The sequence below is a fragment of the Octodon degus genome, unplaced genomic scaffold, assembly GCF_000260255.1.
Source record: "Octodon degus isolate 3935 unplaced genomic scaffold, OctDeg1.0 scaffold00010, whole genome shotgun sequence".
NCBI classification, from domain to species: domain Eukaryota; kingdom Metazoa; phylum Chordata; class Mammalia; order Rodentia; family Octodontidae; genus Octodon; species Octodon degus.
The window spans coordinates 17,208,671-17,232,745 of record NW_004524586.1 but is presented as its reverse complement, the minus strand read 5'-3'; the positions used below and the strand labels follow the sequence as shown (position 1 = coordinate 17,232,745).

Below are 24,075 nucleotides of genomic sequence, written 5' to 3'. Positions count from 1 at the left end.
AAAAAAAAGAAAGATATGTAGTATGATACCACTTACGATTTAAAAGAATTACATACTTATATATGTACAAATAGAAGTCTATTTTAAGACAAACATAAAACTGGGCAGCATCACAGATTGGTCTGGGGCTGGGAAAGGGGTGGAAAGGGAGAAGAGAATAGATGGCTGTGAGGGAGCTTTAACTTTACCTCCATGTTTTTATTTTACTTTTTTATGCATTTAGTACAGGATCTACAGGGTCTTACTACACAGATCAGACTCATAGTGATCCGCCTGTTTTCAGCCTCCCAAGCACTGGGATTGCAGGTGCGTGCCACCACGCCCAGTCTCAATCACTGTCTCAGTGCACCCTGGGGACGGAGCCGGCACTGCACGCCTGGGATCGAACCCTGGTCTCTGCACTCTGCCTAAGCAGGTGCTTTCTATGTTTTTAATTGAAAATATAATTTAACAAACTAAAGGAGGATACATTTGAGTCATTTTTAGGAAAATGGATGCACCTTGAGGCTATAATGTCAAAGTGAAATAAGTCAGACACAGAAACTTAGATATATAGTTTCTCTCATATGAGAAAGCCAAAGCATAAAAAGCAAACTAAAAGATAATAGGAAAGTGGGAGATAGACCCTGTACAAACAGGAAGGGGTCCAAGAGATGCAGGGAGGAGGGAGGGGCAGAGGAAGGGGAAGTAGAAATAATTAAGGTGTGTTTCACATTTCATGAACGCAATCATGGGTTGCAAGCATGTACTGATGAAAATAAAAGTTTTCAAGAAAATATAATTGAACAAAATAACAAAGCATGCAAAGAAGAAAAGCTCCAGGGTGATTCTGTGGGGGAGCCAGGGCAGGGCACATTTCACAGAGCACAGGGAGATCCACTTGCTGGGGCCATCAGAGGAGGCCAGTGGGGGAAAGCCCAAGCCTTTGGTGTGGTGTCCCCTGCTCCCTGGACCTCCTTAAGCCTCCCTTTCCTCTCCATGAAAAAACAGGGCAGTGCTCTGTCTAGTAATGCTACTTTGAGATCTATTCTTTTAATTGCCTGATTTGCAGTCCTCCATAATAGTACCTTTGGCTTTGGGGACTGTGAGGAGCCGATCTGGCTAGCTTTTTTTTTTTTTTTTTCCTAGTAAATTGAAACAAAACAATGCCTTAGGCATGAGGTCTCCACAGCTTTGCTCTTTGACCCAAGTCTCCATGCTCAGCAGGCCGCTAGAAGCCACCGTTACAATGCTACGAATCAGGCCTTTCATGGGAAAGTCCCCCTTCCCCCTCACTTCTCATCCCCTTACAGTCAGGCTCCCCACAGATGATCAAAATTACCTAATTATGGAAACAATATAATCCTGATAAAAGCAGAGCTTTGGGGCCTTGAGTAGGGAGGGGGGATTATTCTTTTTATTTCAATGGAGGCTCTAAGTACACTATCAGTTTGATTATTACAATTCCTCCCAGTACTAGATTCTTCATTCCAACCTGTAGTGGTTGATACATTGTGTCAACTTGGCTGGATGACTCCAGGGGGTTCTGGCTGGAGGGGGTCCGCCCTGGGGCACAATTGGTTCTGCCCCCCAGAGTGACTCAGCACAAAGAGACCATATGAAGAGACTGAGGAAGGAGTTGATGTACCACTTCATCAGAGGAGTTTGAGTCTTCGCATTCAGCTTGGACTTCATCGCGTGGCTTGCAGCACAGACTCTTTGGCCTCTGGCTTGGATCCTTCAGCTTCCGTTGCACTCTTCAGCATCCATTGCAGACTCTTTAGTCTTCCATTGCAGACCCATTAGCTGATGAATAGAAACTTGCATGGAGCACAGCAGTGAGCTTCAGACCTTGGGACTGAATTCTTCAGTCTGTGGTGTGCAGACGCCCTCTACCTGCTCCCTCATCTGACTCTGAGGCTATTGTCAGCCAGTCTTGTAATTCCTTATACATTGTATATCTTGTGTTAATACCTGTTCCTTATATTATATATCTGTTCCTCTAAGCAAAACCCAGACCAGTATACAACCAAATGGCTCTTTACTTGTATGAAGGTGGCCAACACCACTAAGTTCTTGCTGTTCGGTTAACAGGCCAGGCCTCAGGAAGAAAGGCAGTCTTGCATGGACCAGGTTGGTGAGAACTAGTGGGAGTCTTGGACAGCAAACAGGGAGAACTTGCTGGCAGCAGGGCTGCCAAGCCTGCCAGGGATGGAGTGCCAGGAAAGCCAGCTTGTGGCCCTTCAGAGGCGCCACTGGGCTCCCCACGCTCCACCAACTTCCAGTTGGGCTGCAGTCAAGGCCCTTAAGAGAAACAGCTTCTCTCTTCCTTGTAAAATTACCTTCAAAGGTATAGCTCCTGCCCAGAGTGATGATGAAAATGTGCAAAAGTGTTCTAGCCCAGACTCTAGGTATCACTCAGAGGCCAGTTACTAGGTCAGTCCAGAATCCAAGACTTATACCACTTTCCTAAGATTTTTCCAAGAGCAGCACAACTATTCAGAGGTACAACTTGACAATTGCACTCACCATAGCCAGTTTTTGAGATGAGCAGTCATGACCTTTAACATGGACCTAGACGCAGAACCCCCAACCCCCGTCATCATGTGGATCCGCCAAGCCACTTCAACTCTCCTCCCCAGCTTCCTCCCATCTCACACAGAAACTAAGTACCTTTTAGATCGCATGTGCATCTCCTTCTCTGAAATGCACCTTTCTTTGGGTTTGAACAAGTTATCTGGAAAACAAATAAAAAGAGGATTAATTTTAGAAGATCTAGAACTCACTTCTGAATGGGTTTATTGTTGTAGATATAGTACATTCTCTGTGGCTGGCTTACTACCATAAACCATAGTCTGTGACAACACTCTAGGACTCAGATATCTTAAATGATTGGATTAGCAACTGCTTAATCAATGACATTGGTCTTGACAGTCAAATACAGGCATAAAACACAATACTTGTATCTGACCTACTTTGTGGAAGGCCACTATTCTGAATGCTTCTAGGAAAACCACATTCTATAGTCATCTCCCTCACAGCACAGTCTCCACACTTGGATTTCAAGGCCTCTAAGGATAAGCAAATCTCCCAGATACCCCTACAGCATTTTGACAGCAGGAGGATTCACTTTCTCCCATCACCTTCCATTAAGCTGCTCAGCTTCTGCAAATGAGGACTCTTCACGCCCTTTCCATGTCAGAAGAGCTCATGGCAACAACATCACAGTCATTGATGTTCAGTATCCTTCGATTCAGAAAGTATACCATGGCAAAACCACTGTGAGAGTGGAAGGTTTCCTGGTGTACTACCAATCATGGTGCTCACATTTGGCACACTTAAAATTAGTATGGATTAAACAAAGGCAATTACCTATTACCATTTTGCAAAAGTGGAAATGGGGCCTCTTTCAACAGCTCTGGAATTTCCCTGGGAATGTCAGCCCATAGGTGGGCCATAGATGTGACACGCATAGATGCACCCAGTGTTTGTTGCATGGACATGCATCTGAGCCACTGAATACTGCACTGCTCAGTGGCCGACTCACTGCCTTCAGCCAGCACAAGCACTCACACAACTCGGCATCCTTTCTAAACATGGAAGCTGGAGTGGGCGCCCTGTGATTCCGAATGCAGACCTCCATGCTTCTATTCATCTGCTCCCCAGGCTCAGGCCAGCACCCTTGCACATGCACCCAGTGGAACTCTGGGAGATTACTTAGGCTTGAGATTATGCAGAGTTTCCCAGGGATAGGAATAATGGTGGGATAGAGACAAGGCTACTAAGAAAGAATTCCTCCCTGGTGAAATAGAATGCAGCTATTGATTTACAATGCCACAGCCAAGCTCAGATTCTATCTAGTTGTTCAAACATCAATTAGATAACGGTATGACACCATTGCTTAACTTTAAAGACAAGACTCAAAGGAGAAACAAGAAGAAGCAAAATTGGAATATTCCCATTTAATGGAAAAATGCCACCAGTGTTTAGAAAGGAGAGTGGCTGTGAGAACAAGAACACGATACACTGGCAAGACTGTGATGGGCCAAGATGCCTGGCAGTGCTGCCCCTTGGCCTTTGCTCCAGACAGATGCGATAAGCATGATCCCAGAGAACAGTGTCATCTAAGGTGAGTCAACGTCTTGAGGAAGCAAATACGTGATGGCTTCAAGACTTTTCGACAGGTAGGAGCAATCTTCTAGAAAGATGAACCAGGATGAGAATTTCTCCAGAGCTACTCAAAATTAGGGTGAGTCCAAGATAGACTTACTGTGGCCTAAGAAGATAAAAACATGACAAATTGTGCTCTGATGATTTTCATCATCTCAACTCAGGTATATGTGGTCTATTAAAAGTCCATGTTTTATTTTCAGTGCCTTTTAAAGAGCACCTGATCCCACAATTAAGCTTCAGTTTTATTTCCAAGACGAAACAAAAAATACGAGCCAACTGATACCTGTACTCTTCTGCTTTCTGCGCTCTTTTCTGCCTGCTGTGCTACAGCAGAAGGTTAAATTCTGGGTCCGGCAGCCCATGTTCCATGCAAAACAAGCTCAACCCTAACCCCCTGAGGAAGCACTTGCATGGTGGTTGCTATCGATTTTGAGTTTTCTTAACACTACCAAACCCTTTTAATAAACATCAAAGGCCTTCCTAGTGAGGCGGGGCAGGAGGTGGGTAAAAAGGGGAGGCATTCCCTAGTAAGTGTGATGTGCACAGCTCTCACCTCATCAGAGTACAAAGAACACAGCAGCAAGGAGCAGCTTTTCTCACTTTAGGAGGCAAAGTGGCTTGGGAGGGAGAGGGAGCTGTGTTTTACACCTGACTGGTTGGGGTGGCGGTTTGTAATGATACTGCTAGCGTTTGTTGGTGCCTTCCTACATGATCTCAGTTCATCTTCACACTAATCCTGTTTTATGCTCATATTTTACAGTTCAGGGTGGAACTTACTGACTTCCAAAATGACTGCTCAGGGTTGCATGTGAAGGAGTGGATGTCAGAGCGGGCTCCAGTCCACAGCAGCCCTCCCATGACCACACACTCTTAGCTCGGGACAGCGCTGCCAAATCACAGCTGCAGAATGGGTATTTTGGGAGCCCTGAGCAGGTGCTCCTCCATTTCTCACAAAACAATCCAAATTTCATTTCTCTTACATTCCTTCCTATGTTCTTTAATTTAATTTAGAAAGCAGTTACTATCTCTCTAGAGATTCTGGAAAGAAGAAAATAACATGATATTTTGCTATCAGGAGATTTCATTTGTTGAGGTGGGCTGCAACATATTGGCAGGTGCTCTAATAAAATAAAGCACTGTCATACGGTGAACGGGGACTGGAGTGGTCAAGAAGTCTCCTGCAGGACTCAGGTAACCATAGAACCAGCCACAGGAAGACCTGGGAGAAGGGAACTGCGAGTTCTTCTGTAGAAATGCAGCTGCAGCATAAGAGAGAATGCGAAGATGAAGGCAGAGACCAGCATGGATTTCCATCCAGCTGGCCCTTTCCAGCCACCTGGGGATTTTGGCAAAAAGTTCTTTGCATATCCAAACCCAAATCTCCAGATGATTCTAATGCACCCTGAATTTGGAATTGCCACCATTGGAATTTGAAAATCTATGTAAGAACACATACATGCCTGTGAAAGGAGTCTGCCATCAGAGTAAGAGAGGTGGAGAGTCACATGAAGTTTTAAACATAAGCTCTACTTTTTATTGGTAATAGAGTGCCTCAGTGACTCTTTGGTAGTTGTACCAGGTAGATCAGAGGCAAAAAATGGCAGCAGAGAGATGTTTCTGACAATCACAGTCCCATGGGTGGAAGATGGCAATACTTGGTGTACAAGAGAGCCACAAAATCCATCTACCCTGGACAGGTGAACAGTGACTTGTGGGGCCAGGAAAAACAAATCAAGATGACTCCCAGGCTTTGGGTTAAATGACCCATTCATCTGACAATTGATAAGTTTTTATCTCCTTGGTACTAGGCAGTAGGGACACAAAGATAAGCAAGACTAAGTGCTCACAGCTCAGGATGAAAACCAGATAAACACGATCATTAAGTGCCAACACCAAAGTCTGTGTGAAAAGAGGAGGTGCTTCATGGAGGAGGGTCTGGGGAGACTCCACGGCAGAGCCAGAAAGAGCTGATCCCCAGTGGTCAGTGGTGGTAGGCGTGGGGGGGTCATGTGGACCTCCCTGAAGCTAGAAGCTAAGGTGGTCTCCTCAAGGACACCTGCAGCAGGATCCGTGGAGGCCTCATTCTGTGACTGGAAAACCATCCTGTTTTTCCTTGTTCAAAAAAAATCCTTCACCTTGTTCAAAAAATACAGCGAAATTCCATCTATCAGTTCCCTTTCAATCAAAATTCTACCTTTATAAAATTAAAGTGACTGGTGAGACTAATTTTCAGACTACTTGTAAGTGTTTTAAGGATCTTCCTGGAAGCTCTGGGTATTCTAATTCGCTGATACGGAGGAAAGAGACTGCAGTTCTATTTACCTGCCATTATCCTTCAAATCAAGGAGGTTTTTCCCCCCAATAAGACAACTAAGTTGCCTATTTCTGTTATTTCTGGAAACAATTTTTTTCTCCTGAGTATCTTTTTTTTTTTTTTTTTTGAGTGAGTTACTCTTTTTTAAAAAATAATTTTATTGAGAAACAAATAGCAATGAGACAGTTTCAAAACTGATTAGTAGGACAATTTCATTAATTAATACATTGCCTATTGTTGTCTTCTTAGTGGTTATTCATAACTCCTGAGTATCTTTCATGTGGATTATCACTAGATACAAATGACAGAATCTATTGCTAATTGAAATTGGCAAGGGCAGGCTTCCCTAAACCCCTCCATGTTTCAAAGACAACAACCAACCAGAACCCACGATTTTGGAGCTCCTGAGGCTGCTGTTATAAAATTAAGGTCCCAGTGTCCCATTAGTCTCCATAAACATGTGAATATATTGATTAGAGTCCTATCATGGTGGTGTGTGATACACACCCATGTACATGTAGAGGGGAGGTGGTCTCAACATTCAGACAGCTGATGTCTCTCAAGAGAGCACCAAGGACCACGAGGACCCCAGAATCATTGTTTTTTGTTTTTGTTTTTGTTTTTTTTTTAAATGTTTTTTTCATTTGTGTATTTGGTACAGGGTCTCACTGTGCAGATCAGACTTGTACTGATCCTCCTGTTTTCAGTCTCCCCCAGCACTGGGATTACAGGCGTGCACCACCAGGCCTGGATTCTGTTGCTGGCTCAGTGTGCCCTGGGGTAGGGCTGGCATGGCATGCAAGACCAGGGATCAAATCCTGGTCCCTGCACTTGACAATTGGTTGTTTATGGGGCTGGGCCTGCTCTTCCTGCCCTCCAACCCTTCATTTACAGCTCTGATTGTGAAGCTCCACTTTCCTTATTGAACAATAATCTAAATGATAACCAACTACACAGCATTTATTGGGCCTGTGCCCTATCAGAAGCCCATTTTCTTTAGGCAGTCTGAGCTTTTTAAAGAATGTTTCCATTTTTTGTTTAGTTCTGTCATTTGAATATTATAGGTGTGTTAACTCAGCACAATATTCTAAAACAGTCCAGTAGTCCATAATAGTATTGGGTCTTCCACTTCACTGGCAATGTCAGAAATTGTTGACCTGAGTCCCCTACGGCTCAATATAACACCATGGCTTTACTTCTTATATTTTGTTTTTATACTTTTCTGCTGGATGGTTAAGACCAAGATAAAGCAGGACCTATGCACCAACAGTTGTAGCTTTTGGGTCTGATAAGGTCAGTGGAATCCCCTCAAGATTTATCCTGAGATCCTGTACCTCAGATTTAGAACCTTTGTCAGTGTCAGCCATGTGGATGAGTCACAGCCATTGCTTGGCCAATGTGCTCTCTGTGAAAGCCTGAGAGAGAATGTTTTCTGTCCAGGTGACTCTCCTTAGGCACACTCTAGAACTAAACAAAAAAGGGGATATAGATGAATGTCCATTTTGTATCTGTGTATTCAAAATGGTTAGGATAGATATATAGTTACATTCTCTTAATGAATAGAGGGATTTGTTGTAATAGTGTTTGTAAATAGGATATCATGTCTGCATCTTGTAGAGCAAATAACCACTAGGAAGAGAGTATGCAATGTGTTAATTACTGAAACTGTCCTACCAATTTGATTTGAAACTGTCTTATTGCTATTTTTCTCTCAATAAAATTATGGGGAAAAAAGAATGCTTCCAACATTTGCCTCCCTGCCCTAGATTCACCAAACCAAAGGCATGCTTGTTGGAGAGAAGGTAGCAGAGTCAACAAGCCTGCTGGAGAATAAAGGACAGGTCTGCCCTTCGCAGAAGCTTCCAGTAATGAATGGGCCCAACAGAAAGAATGGCAATGGGACACGTTCTAAGGGACACTCCAGTGCATGCATTCTAAACCACAGGGCTGTTCATCACACAGATTTCAAAGCCATTAAGCAGCTGCTGTGTTGCCCCTGAAGTAAGCACATCATGGCTTTCAAGAGTCATATCCAGTTACATAAACATTTCTATTCTGCTCACTGTGGAGGAATCTCTAATTCATTGGTCTATCTTGGACTGATTAGCCCTCCAGAAATTAAACAGTGCACCATCCACCATACAAAGGCATGTTAAAGACTCAGATTATTGGCCTCTGAAGTGCTCCCATGCTGAGAAAATCCTGTGCTGGATAAATATACTTATTTTTCTAAAAGCATATCCCACTTCTCTGTAGTCGTATCCCCTGGGGATGGTCACACCTGATGAGCAGCCTGGTCTAGAGTCCTGGGAGGTAAGGGGAAGCCCCACAGGCACTGACACCTATATGAAAATGAGGCTCTATGCTGCTTCCCATCTGGAAACACAAGTGATGATGACATCACGCCTTGGAAATTCACCAAGGCTGACCCTTCTGATGGATAGAAATTTAAGAAATGAAAAATAAAGCAGAGGGCCTCCAGAAATATCTTTGTCACCTGCATACTCAGTTTGAGAAACCAAGTGGGAAGGAGCTTCTGGTTTAGAAAGTTCTACAGAGAGCTCACCTCCTACACACAGAAATTTACTGTCAAACTAGAACAGGGGCATCACCTTAAAGTTTCCATGAGAAGATAGTATGCCAGTGGGTCTGGTCTGTTCCCTAGGGTCTGCTTCGCTGGGAGAGGGGATGCTGGTGAGAGTGGCCCACCATGAACAGGGAGCCTGGGAGCCCCTACAGACCTTCCTGAAGAACCATCAGTGATCACCAAAGGAAGATGGGGCCCAGACAGCAGCCATGAGCAGATCCCAAACTCCCATAGACAAGCAGAGATGAAAACAGCTTTTGGAGAGAATTGGAATACTGCTGCACTCTCTGGCCCCCTCTCAACAAGAGCACTCTCATCAGCTCCATTCTCCCACTCTGCAGGGTCGTCTCCTGCAGGATGGTAGACTCAGCTTATAGCTGTCTTCCTGCTCAACTCTCCTCAGATAAAATGTAAATTTCAGATGGAGAGGAGAGGGAAAGTCTCTTTTATGTCTTCCTCTGCTCCAGCCCAATAGCCTTGCTTCTTTCCCATTCACTCTCCATCCCTACAGACTAAAGATACTAAATGCTTCTTATTTATATTTATTGGCTGGTTATGACCAGAGAGAGTCAGTGAAAGACAAAGAGGTTCAAGTTCTTCCTGAGTGCCCCATAAAAGCCACGGGACTGCTGAAGAAGGCAGGTCTGCACCAGTTCCTAACTTGGATGGTGGACCTACTTAGGACCTGTAAGGCAATAAGCTGCACTTGTATGAATTCCATTGATCTGTTGTTGGCAGGGTTGGAGACTCCCAGACGAAACCAGATTCCTACTGGGATCAGAAAATCTCCCCAAGCAGCTTCTAATAAAGAGCTCCTGTCATTTCCTAAAGTATCACATGTCCCCACTCTCCACCCTCCTAGCTAGGGCGCTCTGCAGTGGCTGTGAAGGGTTACACCTTATTCTCTGCACTGAGCATACTGTTGATATTGAAAGAAATCCAGTTGTAAAATGGGTAGCTCCCCCTATCCTCTAGGATGTCATGACCTCCAATTCTGCATGGTCTCACTCAATGACAGGAAATTCAGAATTTATTTCTGCTATGTGCATTAATAAGTTATAGATTATGCTTTTATGCTACACATATGTTGATTCTTTGGTGTTTTATAGCTAAGCCTGAAAACCCAGGGCAAGTTTAAGCCTCTGCCTGATGCTCTGTGCCCTGGATAAGGTACTTGAGCTAGGTACATTTGGTTCCTCTTCTGCATAGCATTTGCTTAAAGGTTCTTGGAAGGATTCACAGGAATAGTTCACACGCACAAGCTCCACAACCCATGACAACTTAGCGCTGCCACAATTCCCTGAGTGTTCCCCGTCACCCCTGACTCCAGCTTCTCAATCCATTCATGTTTTAGTTCCTCCCCACAGTGACCCAGTAAAGGGGAACTCTTTTCACACATGAGGAAGCAGAGGTTCTACGATTAAGTAAATTATCTGAGGTCTCAAAATGTGTAGGGAAGAGACCTGAGAAATTGAGCACTCACAGAATCAGGGGGATTTTTATTCTCTGCAGAAGATACAAGATTTTAGTTTTTAAAGTGGGGCTTCCATTTCCACATAATTCTAATATCTGTGTGGCTTCTAGCTACCCTGCGACCGCTGTACCAGCAACATTCCGCATCACCTGTATTTACAAATACGAATTCTCTAAGCCCATGTAGGTCACCTGAGTTAGGAATCCTGAGGGTAGGGTTGATAGTCTATGTCAACAGCCCTACAGGTAATTTTGATGCCTTCCTGTACCTGAAGGCCACTGCTACTCAGATAGATGCTAAGAAGAGGGGCTGGAAAGCAAAGACAAGTCCTCCCATGAGTTTCACAGCCCTGTGGAAGAATTACTGGATATAATGCATGCTGCATGCATGATATGCAGTTATAATGCAGTTAAGTTTGCATTGTAAATAAATAATGAAACCTTAAAAAATATAAGTAAAACTCGAGTATTACATGGAGCATACTTACCAAAAAATCATTCACTATTGATCTACAATGTAAATTTAATCTGGAATCCTGTATTTTCATTTGATAAATCTGGCAGCTCTACCTTAGCATTCAAAAAGCTCATCCCTGCCATGCAGGAGAGTGTCAGGCCCCATCCACAGGGCCCCAAGGTCATAGACTGAAGCAGATGACCACGCAGGCAACACCAGGGAGGGGGCAAGCTCCACCCTTTCCATGCTGTTATTTCTCGGTGGCTCAGTGCTGCTTCCTTGTCAGTCTCAGATCACTTGGATAGGCAACCACACTCCACCTGATCTGACTCTTTTTCTTTTTGTGGTTATTTAACATCATCACACATTTAAAGCACTTTGCTGGGGGAATGTGACTAGCTCTTGTGTTTTTACAAGACTTTATACTGGGCATTGTGGTGGTGGCATTGTTACAGATACAAGAGTAGCCAACATGGAGACAGCTCTGGGTAGAACCCATTGCTAGGCAAGCTTCTAGTGGGGCTAAGCCTGACCCAGATGAAAATAGGCTCCAGGTACTACCTCTGAGAGGTACTACTTCCTGTGGTCCTCAGCCATGCTGGACGGAAGTGTTCCAGGTAAAGAAAGGCCACTTTGCTACAGGCTCAGATTTCCATGGATAAATGGTAATTTGAAATCCCAGTCAGAGATTTCCTTTGAAAACTGTGTTAGATATGTAAGTAAAGACTCCTGGAGCAATATTTCCAAAGTGAGCTTTTGAGAATTAAATTAAAGAAATCTAAGGTAAAAAAAAAAAAAAGTAGTCAGGAGAAAGAAGGTTAAGTGAATTAAGCAGCTTTCCTTGCTGCAGGACTTATAAGCATCTCTGTCATACGTTGGGCAGCGTGGACTTCCAAGAGAATACAAAGTGCAAAGCACAAAACATTTCTCAAAGAGAAACACAACCATGCTAAGCTGGCTCCAGGAGCTACGCAAGGGGGAGGAGACACTGCTACAGCTGAAAGCAGTGCTCCACGACCAGCTGAACCACCTCAAGGTTGAAGAATTGGCCCTCCCATCAATGATAAGCTCTGCAGGAGATGATGGGATGGGAAGGTGTCCCTTTACCTGGCACCTGAACCATCATAGGATAGGTTGGTGCACGTAGACAATGAAGTATCCATTAACCAGACAGTGCTGGAGTTGCACACGGGGAGCTGGATGATGATGATGATGATGATGATGATGATGATGATGATGATGATGAAGGACCGGGAGGGGAGGGGGAAGGGGAAAAAAGAGTCCAATTCCTGAAGTGGACAGGAGCCTGGGTTAGTTACAGAAATGTATTTTCTGGCTTGCAAACACTTTCTCCATAGAGATCATCTTGCATGGGCCCTTGGCCTGTTTGAAAGAGAAGAAAGAACTAGAGGAGGAGGTATAGTGGACAGATGGCCACACCAGTAGCCTGGTATCCACAGAAGTCTAAGAAAATTGGTGACAGAGATTCTGGGCTGGGACTGTAGAACAGTGGGGAGTGCCTGCTTCACATATACAAGCCGTAGGGCCAGTCCTTGGTACTGAGGAGGAAAACAGTGATGCGGTGAAGGAGAAATGTGCTATCTTAACAGAGCCATTTGGATGGGGGAAACAAATTTCTCAAAGAGCGCTGAAGGAGCTGGTCCTGCTCAGAGGGCCTCAAAGGAGGAAGAACGCAACAAAGGAACTGAAGAGGTAAGAGAAAAAGTTAGCAAAATGACAAAAGTAAGTACGCAATTTTCTTGAGTGAATGGATTAAGTCCTTCAATCAGAAGGCATAGATTTAAAAAGCAAAGACTCAAGTACATGCTTCCTAGAAGAGAGTACTATAGTCTTAAGGACACTCTTACAAAGTAATTTCCACGTAAATATATTTTTAAATTTTTTTTATTTTTCTGTATTTTAGGGAAGGGCCTACAGGGTGTTCAGGGTCTCACTACTAGACTGGAGTCATAGTGATTCTCCTGTTTACAGCCTCCCAAGTGCTGGGATTACAGGCGCGTGCCACCACACCCAGTCTCATTGCAGTCTCAGTGCGTCCTGGGGGTGAGGCTGGCATGGCAGGCCTGGGGATTAAACTCCTAGCCCCTGCACGTGTTTGCAGGTGCTTTAATCCACCGAGCTATTTGGCTGGCCCTGAAAAAGTTAAGGATTTTTTTTTTTTTTTTTTTTGGCTGGCTTAGGCTGCCTTAAGGACACTTCGGGTAAGGCATGGGGAGCTGGGGATCGAACTGTGGTTCTGAGCCTGCCTGGGTTTGCCCCAGAAGATGCTTAAACAACTGAACTAAACTGAAAGCCCCTGTATGTAAATATTTTAAAAAGAGCAGAGATAATAAACGAAATCAAACATTGGAGAAAGATGCAAAGGTCAAAATATAATGGTGAAAGGACCAACAAATCAAGAGGACAAAACAATTATAAATATATATGTACCTAACACTAAAACTCCTTCATATACACTGTATAAAGTAAATAATAGGTCTGACTGGAGATATAGGCAGCAATACAGTAATATTAGAGGACTTCAATATATCACTTTCAACAACGTATAGATCATCTAGACAGAAAATCAATAGGGAAACAATGGGCTTGAACTCTACATAATGATATACAGACATATAGAGAATATGCCGTATGAAAGAATCTACGTATCTTCTCAAGGGCACACACAATATTCTCCAGAACAGGTTATATAAATCATAAAACAAGTCTTAGCAAATTTAAAAGGACTGAAATCATATCAGGTAGATTTTCCAGACACAATGAAACTGAAAATAAACAACAGGAAGAATTTTGGAAAATTCATAAATGTGTGGAAATTAAATAAGTTTTGATAAAACAATGGGTCAAGGAAGAAATCAAAAGAGAAATTTTTTAAAAGACCCTCAATATTCAAAGCCATCCCAAGCACAATAAGAAAGCTGAAGAGATCATACTACCTGGTTTCAAAAATCAACTGTAATGTTGCAGTAATCAAAACAACGATGATGTTGGCATAAAAATAGACAAATAGATCAAAAAACCTGAATAGATACTTCAGAAATAAATTCATGTATTTATGTTCAACCTATCTTTAACAAATGTGGTAAAAACACACAATAAGAAGAAGGCAATCTCTTCACTAAACAGTGCTGAGATACTCACATGCACAAGAATGAAACTGAATACTTATCTTACACCTTATGTAAAAATCAGTGCAGGAGCCAGGCAGATAGCTCCGCAGCATAAGCACCTGCCTGGCAAGGAAAAGGTCCTGAATTCAATTCCCGGCACTGGAAGAAAAAAATCAATGCAAAATTGATGGCAATTATAAACCCACTAGAAGAAAATATTGGAGAAAAGTTCTAGCACATTAGTTTAGGCCAGAGATGGCGAAACTGTCGCACCCAGGCCATAGTTGGCTGTTTACATCACTGAAAGTTCTAGAAGCTTTGCCATCACTGGTCTAGATAATATTGTGGGGCTATAACTCAAAACACAAGTCGAAAGAAAAAGCAAGAGTAGATAAGGTGGATTTCATCATAGCGAAAAGCTTCTGCACAGCCAAGGAAACAATCAACAGACTAAAATGACAACCTACGGGATGAGGAAAAATATTTGCCAACCAGACTAATTTGGTAGCAAGAAAGCAACCTGATTTAAAAAATGGGCAAAGGACTCATATAGACATTTATCAAAGGAAGACATACAAATGCCCAGGAGGTATATGAAAAAAATGCTAATATTTACTCATCTATAGGGAAGCACAAATTGAAACCACAATGAAATAATACTTTACATCTGTTAGGATGGTGTTGTAATAGGAAAAAAACATAGCTAGAAATCTTGGCAAAGGTATGGACAAAAGATATGCATGTATATTATTGGTAGGAATCTATATTAGTATAACCATTATGGAAAATATGATGTAAGTTCCTCAAAAATTAAAAAAAAAATAGAACTTCTATCTGGTCCAGCAATCCCACTTCTAAATCTACAACATGCAAAGGATATGAAGGCAATACAGTGGTATTTTGGTTCACAAATTTAATGCCTTCCATGGCTCTAGTTGCAGAATTTGTTCCACACTTTTGATAATTTGGTCGCAACAAGAATCATGGAAAGAATTAAGTTTGTGAACTGAGGTGCCACTTCACATAGAAATGTGATCTTTACTGTTGTGTTCATTGAAGCATTATACTTAATAGCAAAGGTATGAAATCAACCTAAGAGTGTCTACAAATGAATAGATGGTAAACATGTTTATACATACACTCATAATGTACAGTGGGAAACAATCGGGCTTTTTGAAAAGAAAGAAATGCTGCCATTTGTGACAGAATGGATGAACCTAAATAAAAGACAGGATGTCAAACGAAATGAACCAGACACAGGAAGACAAATGATCTCATATACATGTGAGATCTTTAAAAGCTTAACTTGGGGCCAGGGAGATGGCTCAGGAGAATAATCGCTTCCCTGGCAAGTGGAAGGGCCTGAGTTCAATTCCTGGTTCTGAAAAAAAAAAAAAAAACAAACACCTTAACTCACTGTATTATTCAGCTTTTTGTCTCTAGACAACACACCCAATGCCCCCACATTAAAGGAAGAAAGACTTATCTTGGCTTATGGTTGCCAAGGCTTCAATCCATGGTGGCTGGCTCCACAAGCATCATGGTCAAAGAACATGATAGATGAAAACTGCCCATCTCATGGCAGGTGGGAAGAAGAGTATAGAGAAAGATCCAGAGAGAAAAGAAGGGACTTTGGGCAAAAATATACTCTTCTAGGTTACCTCCCCAGTGTCATTCTAATAGGAGGCCCCTTCCCCAGCCTCCTAACAGTACATTTAGCTAGGAGTTATTCAATAATTAATCTTAGTGCCCCTGGGACCTAACTTCCTTCCACTTGTGCATTTGGGAGGATATTTTTGATCCATACCATCAAACTATAATATAAAAGGAAAAAGAAGGGTGGTGGTTACAAAGGGCAAGAGGATTGGGCCACTTAGGACACAGTAGTCTAAGGCAGTGACAGAAAATCTTTTAGAACTTTCAAGATAACAAGCAGCTGGCAGTGACAGGTGTGCCTGCCATAGGTTCTCTACCGCTGGCCTCAGGTAACAACGTTTTAATTAGTCTTCTGTAGCCTCCAAGATCTATTGTGTAACACAGCGACTATAGTTAATAATAAAGTATTTTACCTAAAGATCAGTAAGAGTACATCTTAAATGTTCTCATAAGAAATAAGTATGTGAGGCATAACTATGTTGATTACCTTGGCTTAATTAACTCACATTATATTCACATATGAAAACATTACATAGTACACTATATATGCAATTTTTATCAATTAAACCTTGATGAAGGTGAAACAAAATGTGTGCGCTTTTAAATGACAAATTTAAACTCAAATCACATTCCTCACCATCAAACAGCTGCATCTACTACAATCTAGTGTAGTAACTGTTCATAAAAGTCAATGTTCGTTTCAATTCTAGGGTTTCCCAGCATTTTTAGAGAACCACAAACATGGTGATTTATAGATAATTGATAATCTTAATGCTGGTGGCCAAGTAGATTTATATTCTTGGTATGACTGCAAGGTTTATTAACTGCTTTGTGAAATATAAAGGGAAATTGAAAAACAAAATCACTGAAAAACAAAATCAAGCCAATTGGGAAAAGTAATCTTTCATAAATTCATTTTCCTTGCCATTCTGAAATTCAGTGTTTGTACATTTTGTTATTTTAATTGGAAGTAACATTGTCCTTAAAGTTTAATTCTAACCCATAGACATAAATTGGTCTTTTCTTTTTTTTTTTTCTAATCAACACAGTGTCTCAGTGCTGAAGGACGCTAACAGTGATCCTGTGAATGTCTTGAATCAGGAAAACAATCTTTAAGCAACTAAGGCTTCCTGTTTTGCAGACTGATAAAGTAAAAATTTACTTTTATCTGATCAGCACATTTTAAAATTCCTTTGTGACGAATATTGGGAGAATTAACCACAAGTATTTATTTCAATGTTTTACAGGAAAACATTCACTGATCAGAAGGGGCAGTGGTAAGGACAGTGTGGCCTCTGCTCAGCTAGCTGTGTGACTAACAGAACACTTTTATTACTGCAATGACTTCTGCTGCCACCTCCTATCTGTTGGGTCACATCTCCAGCTAGACGCTCTCAGAATGCAAATTAATGGTAATACTTGCTCTAGCCAAGAGTCATCAGTGGAGGCAGATTTGCTACAAGAGAAAATTTGCAATGGCTTCTGGAGAATTCCGTTCCTCTACTGGCCCGTGATTTGAACGGTTCTGACTTGGCTCACACTGGGAAGTGTGAATAATGCAATTCAGATCAAGTCAGTCTGATTTGGTAGGTCCAGCAGGGAGTCTCAGAGTGACTTGACATGGTGTGTGCCTGCCAAGGCTTCCAATCTCAGCAGATTTTCCTAGAGAAGCTACATAACTTAATCCAAAGTGAGGAAGGTAAGACAGCACATGATTTACACACATCCAAGAGTCACTAGTGTCCAAGTGGCCGTGTGTGTAGGGGATCTGGGAGGAATTTGTGGAAGAGGAGGTTGTTGCTGGGCATCCTACACATTCAAACATAGAGGAGACAGCCTGGGAGAGCCACACATAAGGACCCCGACAGGCAGCTAGAATACAAGATGAGCCACAGCAGCCGGGCCAGATGGACAGTGTTTGGGTAGCGAGGGGCTTTCTGAATTGGCTGCAGCATTGGGTACTAGTAGCAACAGTCAGTGATCCATCATAAGCAAAGCACTCAGCTGAGAAATGAAGCCAGCAGACACCAGGTCATGTTCCGTAGTGAACAGAAGAAGCAGCTGGCCATGAGAGGGGCTTGGCAGGTCAGACAGGATGATATGATACCAGGGAAGGACCAGGTCTTTGATCATGGACATCCCTGGAGGGACAGCACAGAAGACCAATTAAGTAGAGAAGGGGAGCAGGAGAGTCAGGGAGGAAGGATTTAGGCTTCAGGGTGGGAGATGCAATCCATGGAGGCTCTGAAGTTGGGTGGAAGTAGGCAGAGCCAGGCTTACAGAACTGCAGTGAGCATGGGATGAAGCCACAGATCTGTCAGCAGAGGATGACAAGGGATGCCACTGACTGCTCCCATGTACCACCTGCAGGAGCTGAAATCCCGAGGCCCACAGTATACCTGATGCTCCACACGTGCCATCAGGGCTGTCTTGCTGTGGATTCTATTTGCAAGGGAGAAGCAATGGCTAATCCTTCTAAAGTACTACTTTCCACCTCAGGGTTGGCCTTTGAACCTGACTCAGTCCACCTCAGAGCTGAGGGAGGAAGAAGCCTTGCTTATAGCTCCCAGGTAACTGGTGAACTGATCAGGTAAAGCCCTGGCTTGAGAAGAAGGCAGATGCCCTCAGGTTGGAGTGCTGAAAGCAAAACTCTCCTACCATCTTCTCCCAGCTCCCTGTCTCAGCTTCTCTCTTCTGCAAAACCACCACCACTGAGTCCACCCAAGTACCTCTTGAATCCATCACCTTTCCGCACCCATTGCTCTTCTCTGGGCCAGGCTTTGTCACATCTTATGCCTATGACATAACATAGCTTCCTATGACACTATATAGCTTCCTGCTCAGGCTAACCTTCCAATACAATGCCTGTTGCTCTCCTTGGGTTCCTTTCCCTTGAGTTCATCTTTCTCCCCTGTGTCTCACTCCTGCAGCCCATGCCCACAGCTGAATTGCGCATCACCAGTGACTTGTCCCCTACCTTATACCATGATTGACCTGCATGGTTGCTACTCACCCTGATGCAGTTGAGAGATCTCCACCATCAGAAGGTGGGGGCTGTAGCCAAGACATTTCTAATGCTACTTTCTGGTCTGTTATCCCCTGTCTCCAGATAGGAACCCTTGACCGTAATTAACGCTTACACATATATATGTAGGCATGCACACACACACGCACGCACACACGCACGCATGCACGCACGCGCATAGAGTTCATTCTGCCTTGGAACCTCAGAGGCCACTCAGAATTCATCAACCAACATGAACCAGCTGGCCCTGGTTCTTGCTCCAACTGTCCTAGCAAATCAGCAACTTGATTCTCGCTGGTTTCCACCTGAAACTCTCAGGCCTGTCCTTCAGCCAAGCCTACTCTGCAAGCCCAGATCAGAGGCAGCTACCCCAGTAGGAAAGCAAATCTGAGTCTTCTTTTTACCAGACGCTTTGACACTGTAGCCAGAGCTCGTTCACGCATATGATTTATTAACTAATTTAGCATGTAAGAAAAACATCTGCATTTTGCTTTTATCATCTTGCCAGCAGACAGGCTGAAGACAAGATGTGTACTGTAGACTTGTTTAATGGGGCCTTAAACACTCCCTCTCACTTGCCTGAGCTCACACGAGGCTCTGGTTTCAGAAGTTGTCTGATTTAACTGACCTAAGACAAATAAACACAAAAGTAAAGCTCTCGTCGATACATAAATACTGCAAGGACAGTCGGGATGGCTGTAAAATCCATGCTGACCAAGTCCCCTGCAAGCATTCCAGTCTCCAGGACTATTTTGGAATTTGGAGAATCAAAAGATACCTTGGTTATTTTAACACTATTGATATAGACTGATCCCCATTTATTATGTACAATTCTAACATTTTCATTTACTGGAATGTCAGCCTGTAAAGACATTTATTTGGGACAAACCATCAAAGATGGTATGTAGGATTTTGTCCTTCTGAAAGATCTGACCAAGTCCTATTCTCCCATGCTTGTTGATGTCAACTTATTTTGATCTTATTTTTGGCAATGTGGCCCTGCAAATTCATTCAAAATCATATAGGTCATAAGGTCATACTGGGTAAGAAGGATCCTAACCTAGAGAAGAGGAAGTATGGACACACAGACCTGCAGACATAGGAGAAAGGCCATGTGAAAACAGGGGGAGAGCCCAGAGTGAGGCATTCCTAAGACACAGAACACCAAGGGTTGTCAGAAGTCGCAAAGGCTGGGAAAGACCCATGTCACATAATTTCCCCCAGAGCCTCCATAAGAAACCAACCCCCTAGACACCTTGTGATTTCATACCCACAGAATTTTGAGAGAACACAATTATTTCTGTTATTTTAAACCACCTGTGTGTAAGGATTTCCCACATTAACCCTAGGAAGGTACTCAGCCTCCTAAAGCCTTATCATTTCTCCTACTTGAGATGCCATGGCTAGCAGTGTGGCACAGACAGGTGGTCCTGAACTGGGAAAGAGGGACCAAGCATTGACACCTGCTGGACTGAAGCTTTATCTGTAATGTCCACACAAGCCCATTGTTCAGGCTTAGGTCTCAGCTAAAAACTACTGGAACATGGTGGAAACTTTAAGAAGTAGGGCTTAGAAGGAGGTATCGACCACTGGAGCTCTGGTTGTAAAGGGGCCTAAGGCACTATGGTGTCTCCACGAGATGTGTGACTCTGCCCCACTGTGTGCTCCTTTGCCAGGATGTGCTGTATTGCCACAAGCCCAAAAGCAAAGAGCACAATGACCAAGGACTGAAACCCTTCTGAGCTGTGAGCCAAAATAAATCTTTTCTCTCTTTATCTTGATTTATCTCAGCTCTCTGCCATAGCAATGAAAAGCTGACCAACAGAGCACCACCCTGCACAAATTCCCCACTGCCTTGGCCTTCCTGGCTGAGAATGAAGGACCTTAGATTCCATTAGGTGTGTATGAGACGCTTGTTCTCTAAAGCAGCATTATTTTGTATTTGTTGACATCAGGCTAAGCACTTTTACCAGGCAGTCACTTCAGAAATGCTGAGGCTAAGTGGCCCATATGTATGACCCCAACACCCAGCCATCCTCAGGGTAAGTGCAGGCACTAGGGCTGAAGGAGACTTCCATTTGTAGCTAGCATATGGTTCTCGTGGTACCTTCAAAAGTCTGTACCTGGACCCAGTCCTTCTTTGTACACCCAGAAATTAACTAGTCCCTGCAGGACACACCAAGACTGAACCTGTATCTGCTACCTGGCTTGGAATGCTGGCTAGATACGCATTGTCCAATAAGGGAGCATCTTGATGTCTCCATTCTTTAGCATACCGGAAAGTGTCATGAGGAAGCAGCAGCAGGTATTTTGGGAAGTCCTTTGCACAAGAAGGAAACATTCATGCCCACCCTTGCCAGGGTCTCCAGACTGCTCACCCACAGCAACCTCGGTTGTAAGAAGGAGGCTGCCTGCCCGTGGACCAGGAATTCTATTACACCACCTCTTTCCCCTGTCCTCCAGTTTGCCCTTATGGGATCTTGGTAATGTTTGCTAAGCTGCACTTTATTGAATATAGTTATTTCCCCAGAGGTCTTTTATTCAGAATTATACTCATGATTTTGCCTTCTGGGGAACAAAACATTTTCCTAGGAAAAAAGATCTCATTCCTTTATCCAAAGGAATAATACTGAGGTTTCTCCATGCCTGCAGATTTTAAGATTTGGGTTGGCAGGCCAGCAGTATGTGCGTGATATTATGCTTCCCTGCTCTCATCGTTCTTTGTTAGTTTTGCTTACTTACATGGTCCATTTATAAGCTCCATGAAGAAAGGAGTGTGATCCATAGTGCTCATTGGGGCATCGCCAGTCCTCCACAGGGTGCCTGGCCCAGAGAAGGCTCCTGATAATCTTTCTCCCATGAGTGAGTAAGTGCCCTCCCTCCCAGGGTCAGTTTGACCCTGGCCTCACAGTTCTCAGCAAGCTGGCCATCCTTTTCTTGAGCTCACAGCAGGAAAGGGTTTCAGGATGACAAATGTTGATGTAGACAAGCTGGAGTCAACCTCTCACCCTGAGATCTGTTTTGCAATCTCTAAAGGGCAAAGGGGATCTCTCGCAAACATCAGTCAGGAGCCAAGAATTTGAACTTGCTACCCTGGCTGCTATAGCACTGTGGCTCCTTTCCCAGCTATAATGGTAAATTGGTGACCCAAGTTATTTCTGCTAAGTTTGGCACCCATATGTTATCTCTCAAAAATGAGCTAGCTCTCAGAACAGGCATTATGATGCCCATGATTAGCTTTGCCTATGTCAGTGGGAACAATGGAACCTAGGTAAGGATTTCACCCCAAAGCACCCTCTTCCCGGGTCCTTTCCAGACCTCCCTCCCCACCTGCAGCCTACCACTAAGAGGATGGGGAATGGTGAACTGCTTCTTGTTGGCGCGAACTGGAAGGACACTATGCTTCTGCCCCAGGTTCTCCTTCCGCTGTGCTTTTCTCTGTTGCACCATGCGTTCTAGCTTCTTCAGCCTTTCTTGTGAGCGAGAAATGAACTGGGGTTTATGGACTTCCAGAGCTTCCTAATTGGGACAAAGAAAATATTTTATTTTTAAAAGAAATGACACCAAAAGCCAACACATCCATCTGATTTAGCCAACAGGAGCCAGTCAAAAGCAGGACACTCAGAAACCAAGTTTCCTACAAACTATTTCACTACGTTTCCCCATGACCTTGTGTAAAAATGGGAATAGACACGCTGTTGCCACAGGTCCTGGCGGTCAATTCTGCCAGCACCAAGGGTCCTGTGTCACAGCATCAAGCCGTAATGAACATCAGGACTGCGAGTACCAAAGGCAATCATCTGCGCATTTGTCTTTCAGTAAGGTCAAGCTTCTAGCTGCCAGTAGGTCCTGCACCTCCAATCAAAGGAAAATGGTCAGGGTGGGAGGTAGGCACAGGGAGTCACCTGCTTCTTGAAAGGCACAGGCTTGGAGAAGTGTCCTCTTCCCAGGCGTGAAAAATGGGCCCTTCCAGGAAAAACTATAACTGTAGCTTTAGGAAACCACTGTTCCTCCTGGGTGGACAGAGTGAGGAGGAAAGACCTGCCTACACAGACTAGTTCTGTGAGCTCCATAGAATGGATCAGAAATCCCTCAATTCCACATCTGCCTCATCCTGCCACCTCCATGCACCAAGTCCCAGGTCAGCTGGGAAAGACTATCTGCTGCCATTCCAGACACTGAACAAGGCACTCCATGAGGATACACTGTGTCCTGGGATAGTCCTATGGATTCAGAAAGGTAGGTGTGTTTATTCCCATGAGACAGATGTAAACGTGGAGGCTCACCATACCTCAGGAGATCCCACAGTGACCCACAGCTGTAACTGTCATACTTCATTCTCTGCCTGTCATTATACTAACTTCCTATTCTCTGATGGTCCATGTTCAAGGTTTTCCCCTTCCTGGAAGACCATCTATAGCTTCTCCTGGTCCAAGCCAATCCATCCCAGGAAGCCCCGATGAATCTCCCTGTTCAGTCCTATCATCATGGGACTTACAGATCACTTCATGCAAGAGTGATTCACACACGTCTGTCTCCATATTGGGCTGTAAGCTCCTCGCAAGTGTGAGGAGAGGATGTCCTGACATTGTATCTCATGATCATGGACACTGCCCTGAGCTCTGCACACAGCCCTGCATACAGCAGGTGCTTAGCCAAGGCTCCCTAGGTATGCTGCCACAGTGGAAATGCTCCTCTCCTTCCTCTCCAAGTCCACTGGAGCTCCGAGTTACCCAAAGTGGGCCTTGTGGGTTTCGTCTGTGTCATGTTTCTGCCTCTGGTAGCTATGTCAAGGAAAGAGTCTTCTTACCAGTGCTAAGCACTAGCTTCCTGGCACCACAGCCACCTAGCACCATGGATGCTAAAGCTGCATGGGAAGCCCAGGCCTGGAAGACAGCTTCCGAGAATGCCCTGCTTATCCATGTGTGACTGCCGCATCACTCCGAGGACATGTCTGGAGGCTTGCATGCTTAGGGGCTCCATGAGCACTTCAGGGGGCTCACTGGGCTTGCAAGGATGCAGTAGTTGACCAGGAAGCCACCCTCACAGTCCCAGGGAGACTCATGATATATCCAGTGCCTTCCCCTAAGGTGGCTGTGCAGGGTACCGTAGTGGGGCTTCGCTGAGGCTCTTTGTCTCCCTAATTTTTATAACTTAAAAAAAGTGTCCATATTACTCCTATAACCATGAAAGGTACCAAACAAAAACCTTCCATTTCCTTCAACTCATGGCCATACGATGTCCACTCTCAGTCTTTCAAAGGTTCGGTGTCTTGATCTG

At 43.9% G+C, this 24,075-nt stretch overlaps 1 protein-coding gene across 4 annotated transcripts in view; it reads right to left on the bottom strand.

The window, feature by feature from the left end:
- Window positions 1–24,075, bottom strand: part of CUNH10orf90 (chromosome unknown C10orf90 homolog) — a 244,330-nt gene that overhangs the window by 2,877 nt on the left and 217,378 nt on the right. For all 4 annotated transcript variants that reach the window (XM_023709093.1, XM_023709095.1, XM_023709094.1 and 1 more), the window contains 2 exons: window positions 22,137–22,314; window positions 2,653–2,716 (listed from right to left, as the gene is read on the bottom strand). In XM_023709093.1, coding sequence (XP_023564861.1) covers window positions 2,653–2,716; window positions 22,137–22,314 — 242 coding nt within the window. The remainder of the gene's footprint in view (window positions 1–2,652; window positions 2,717–22,136; window positions 22,315–24,075) is intronic.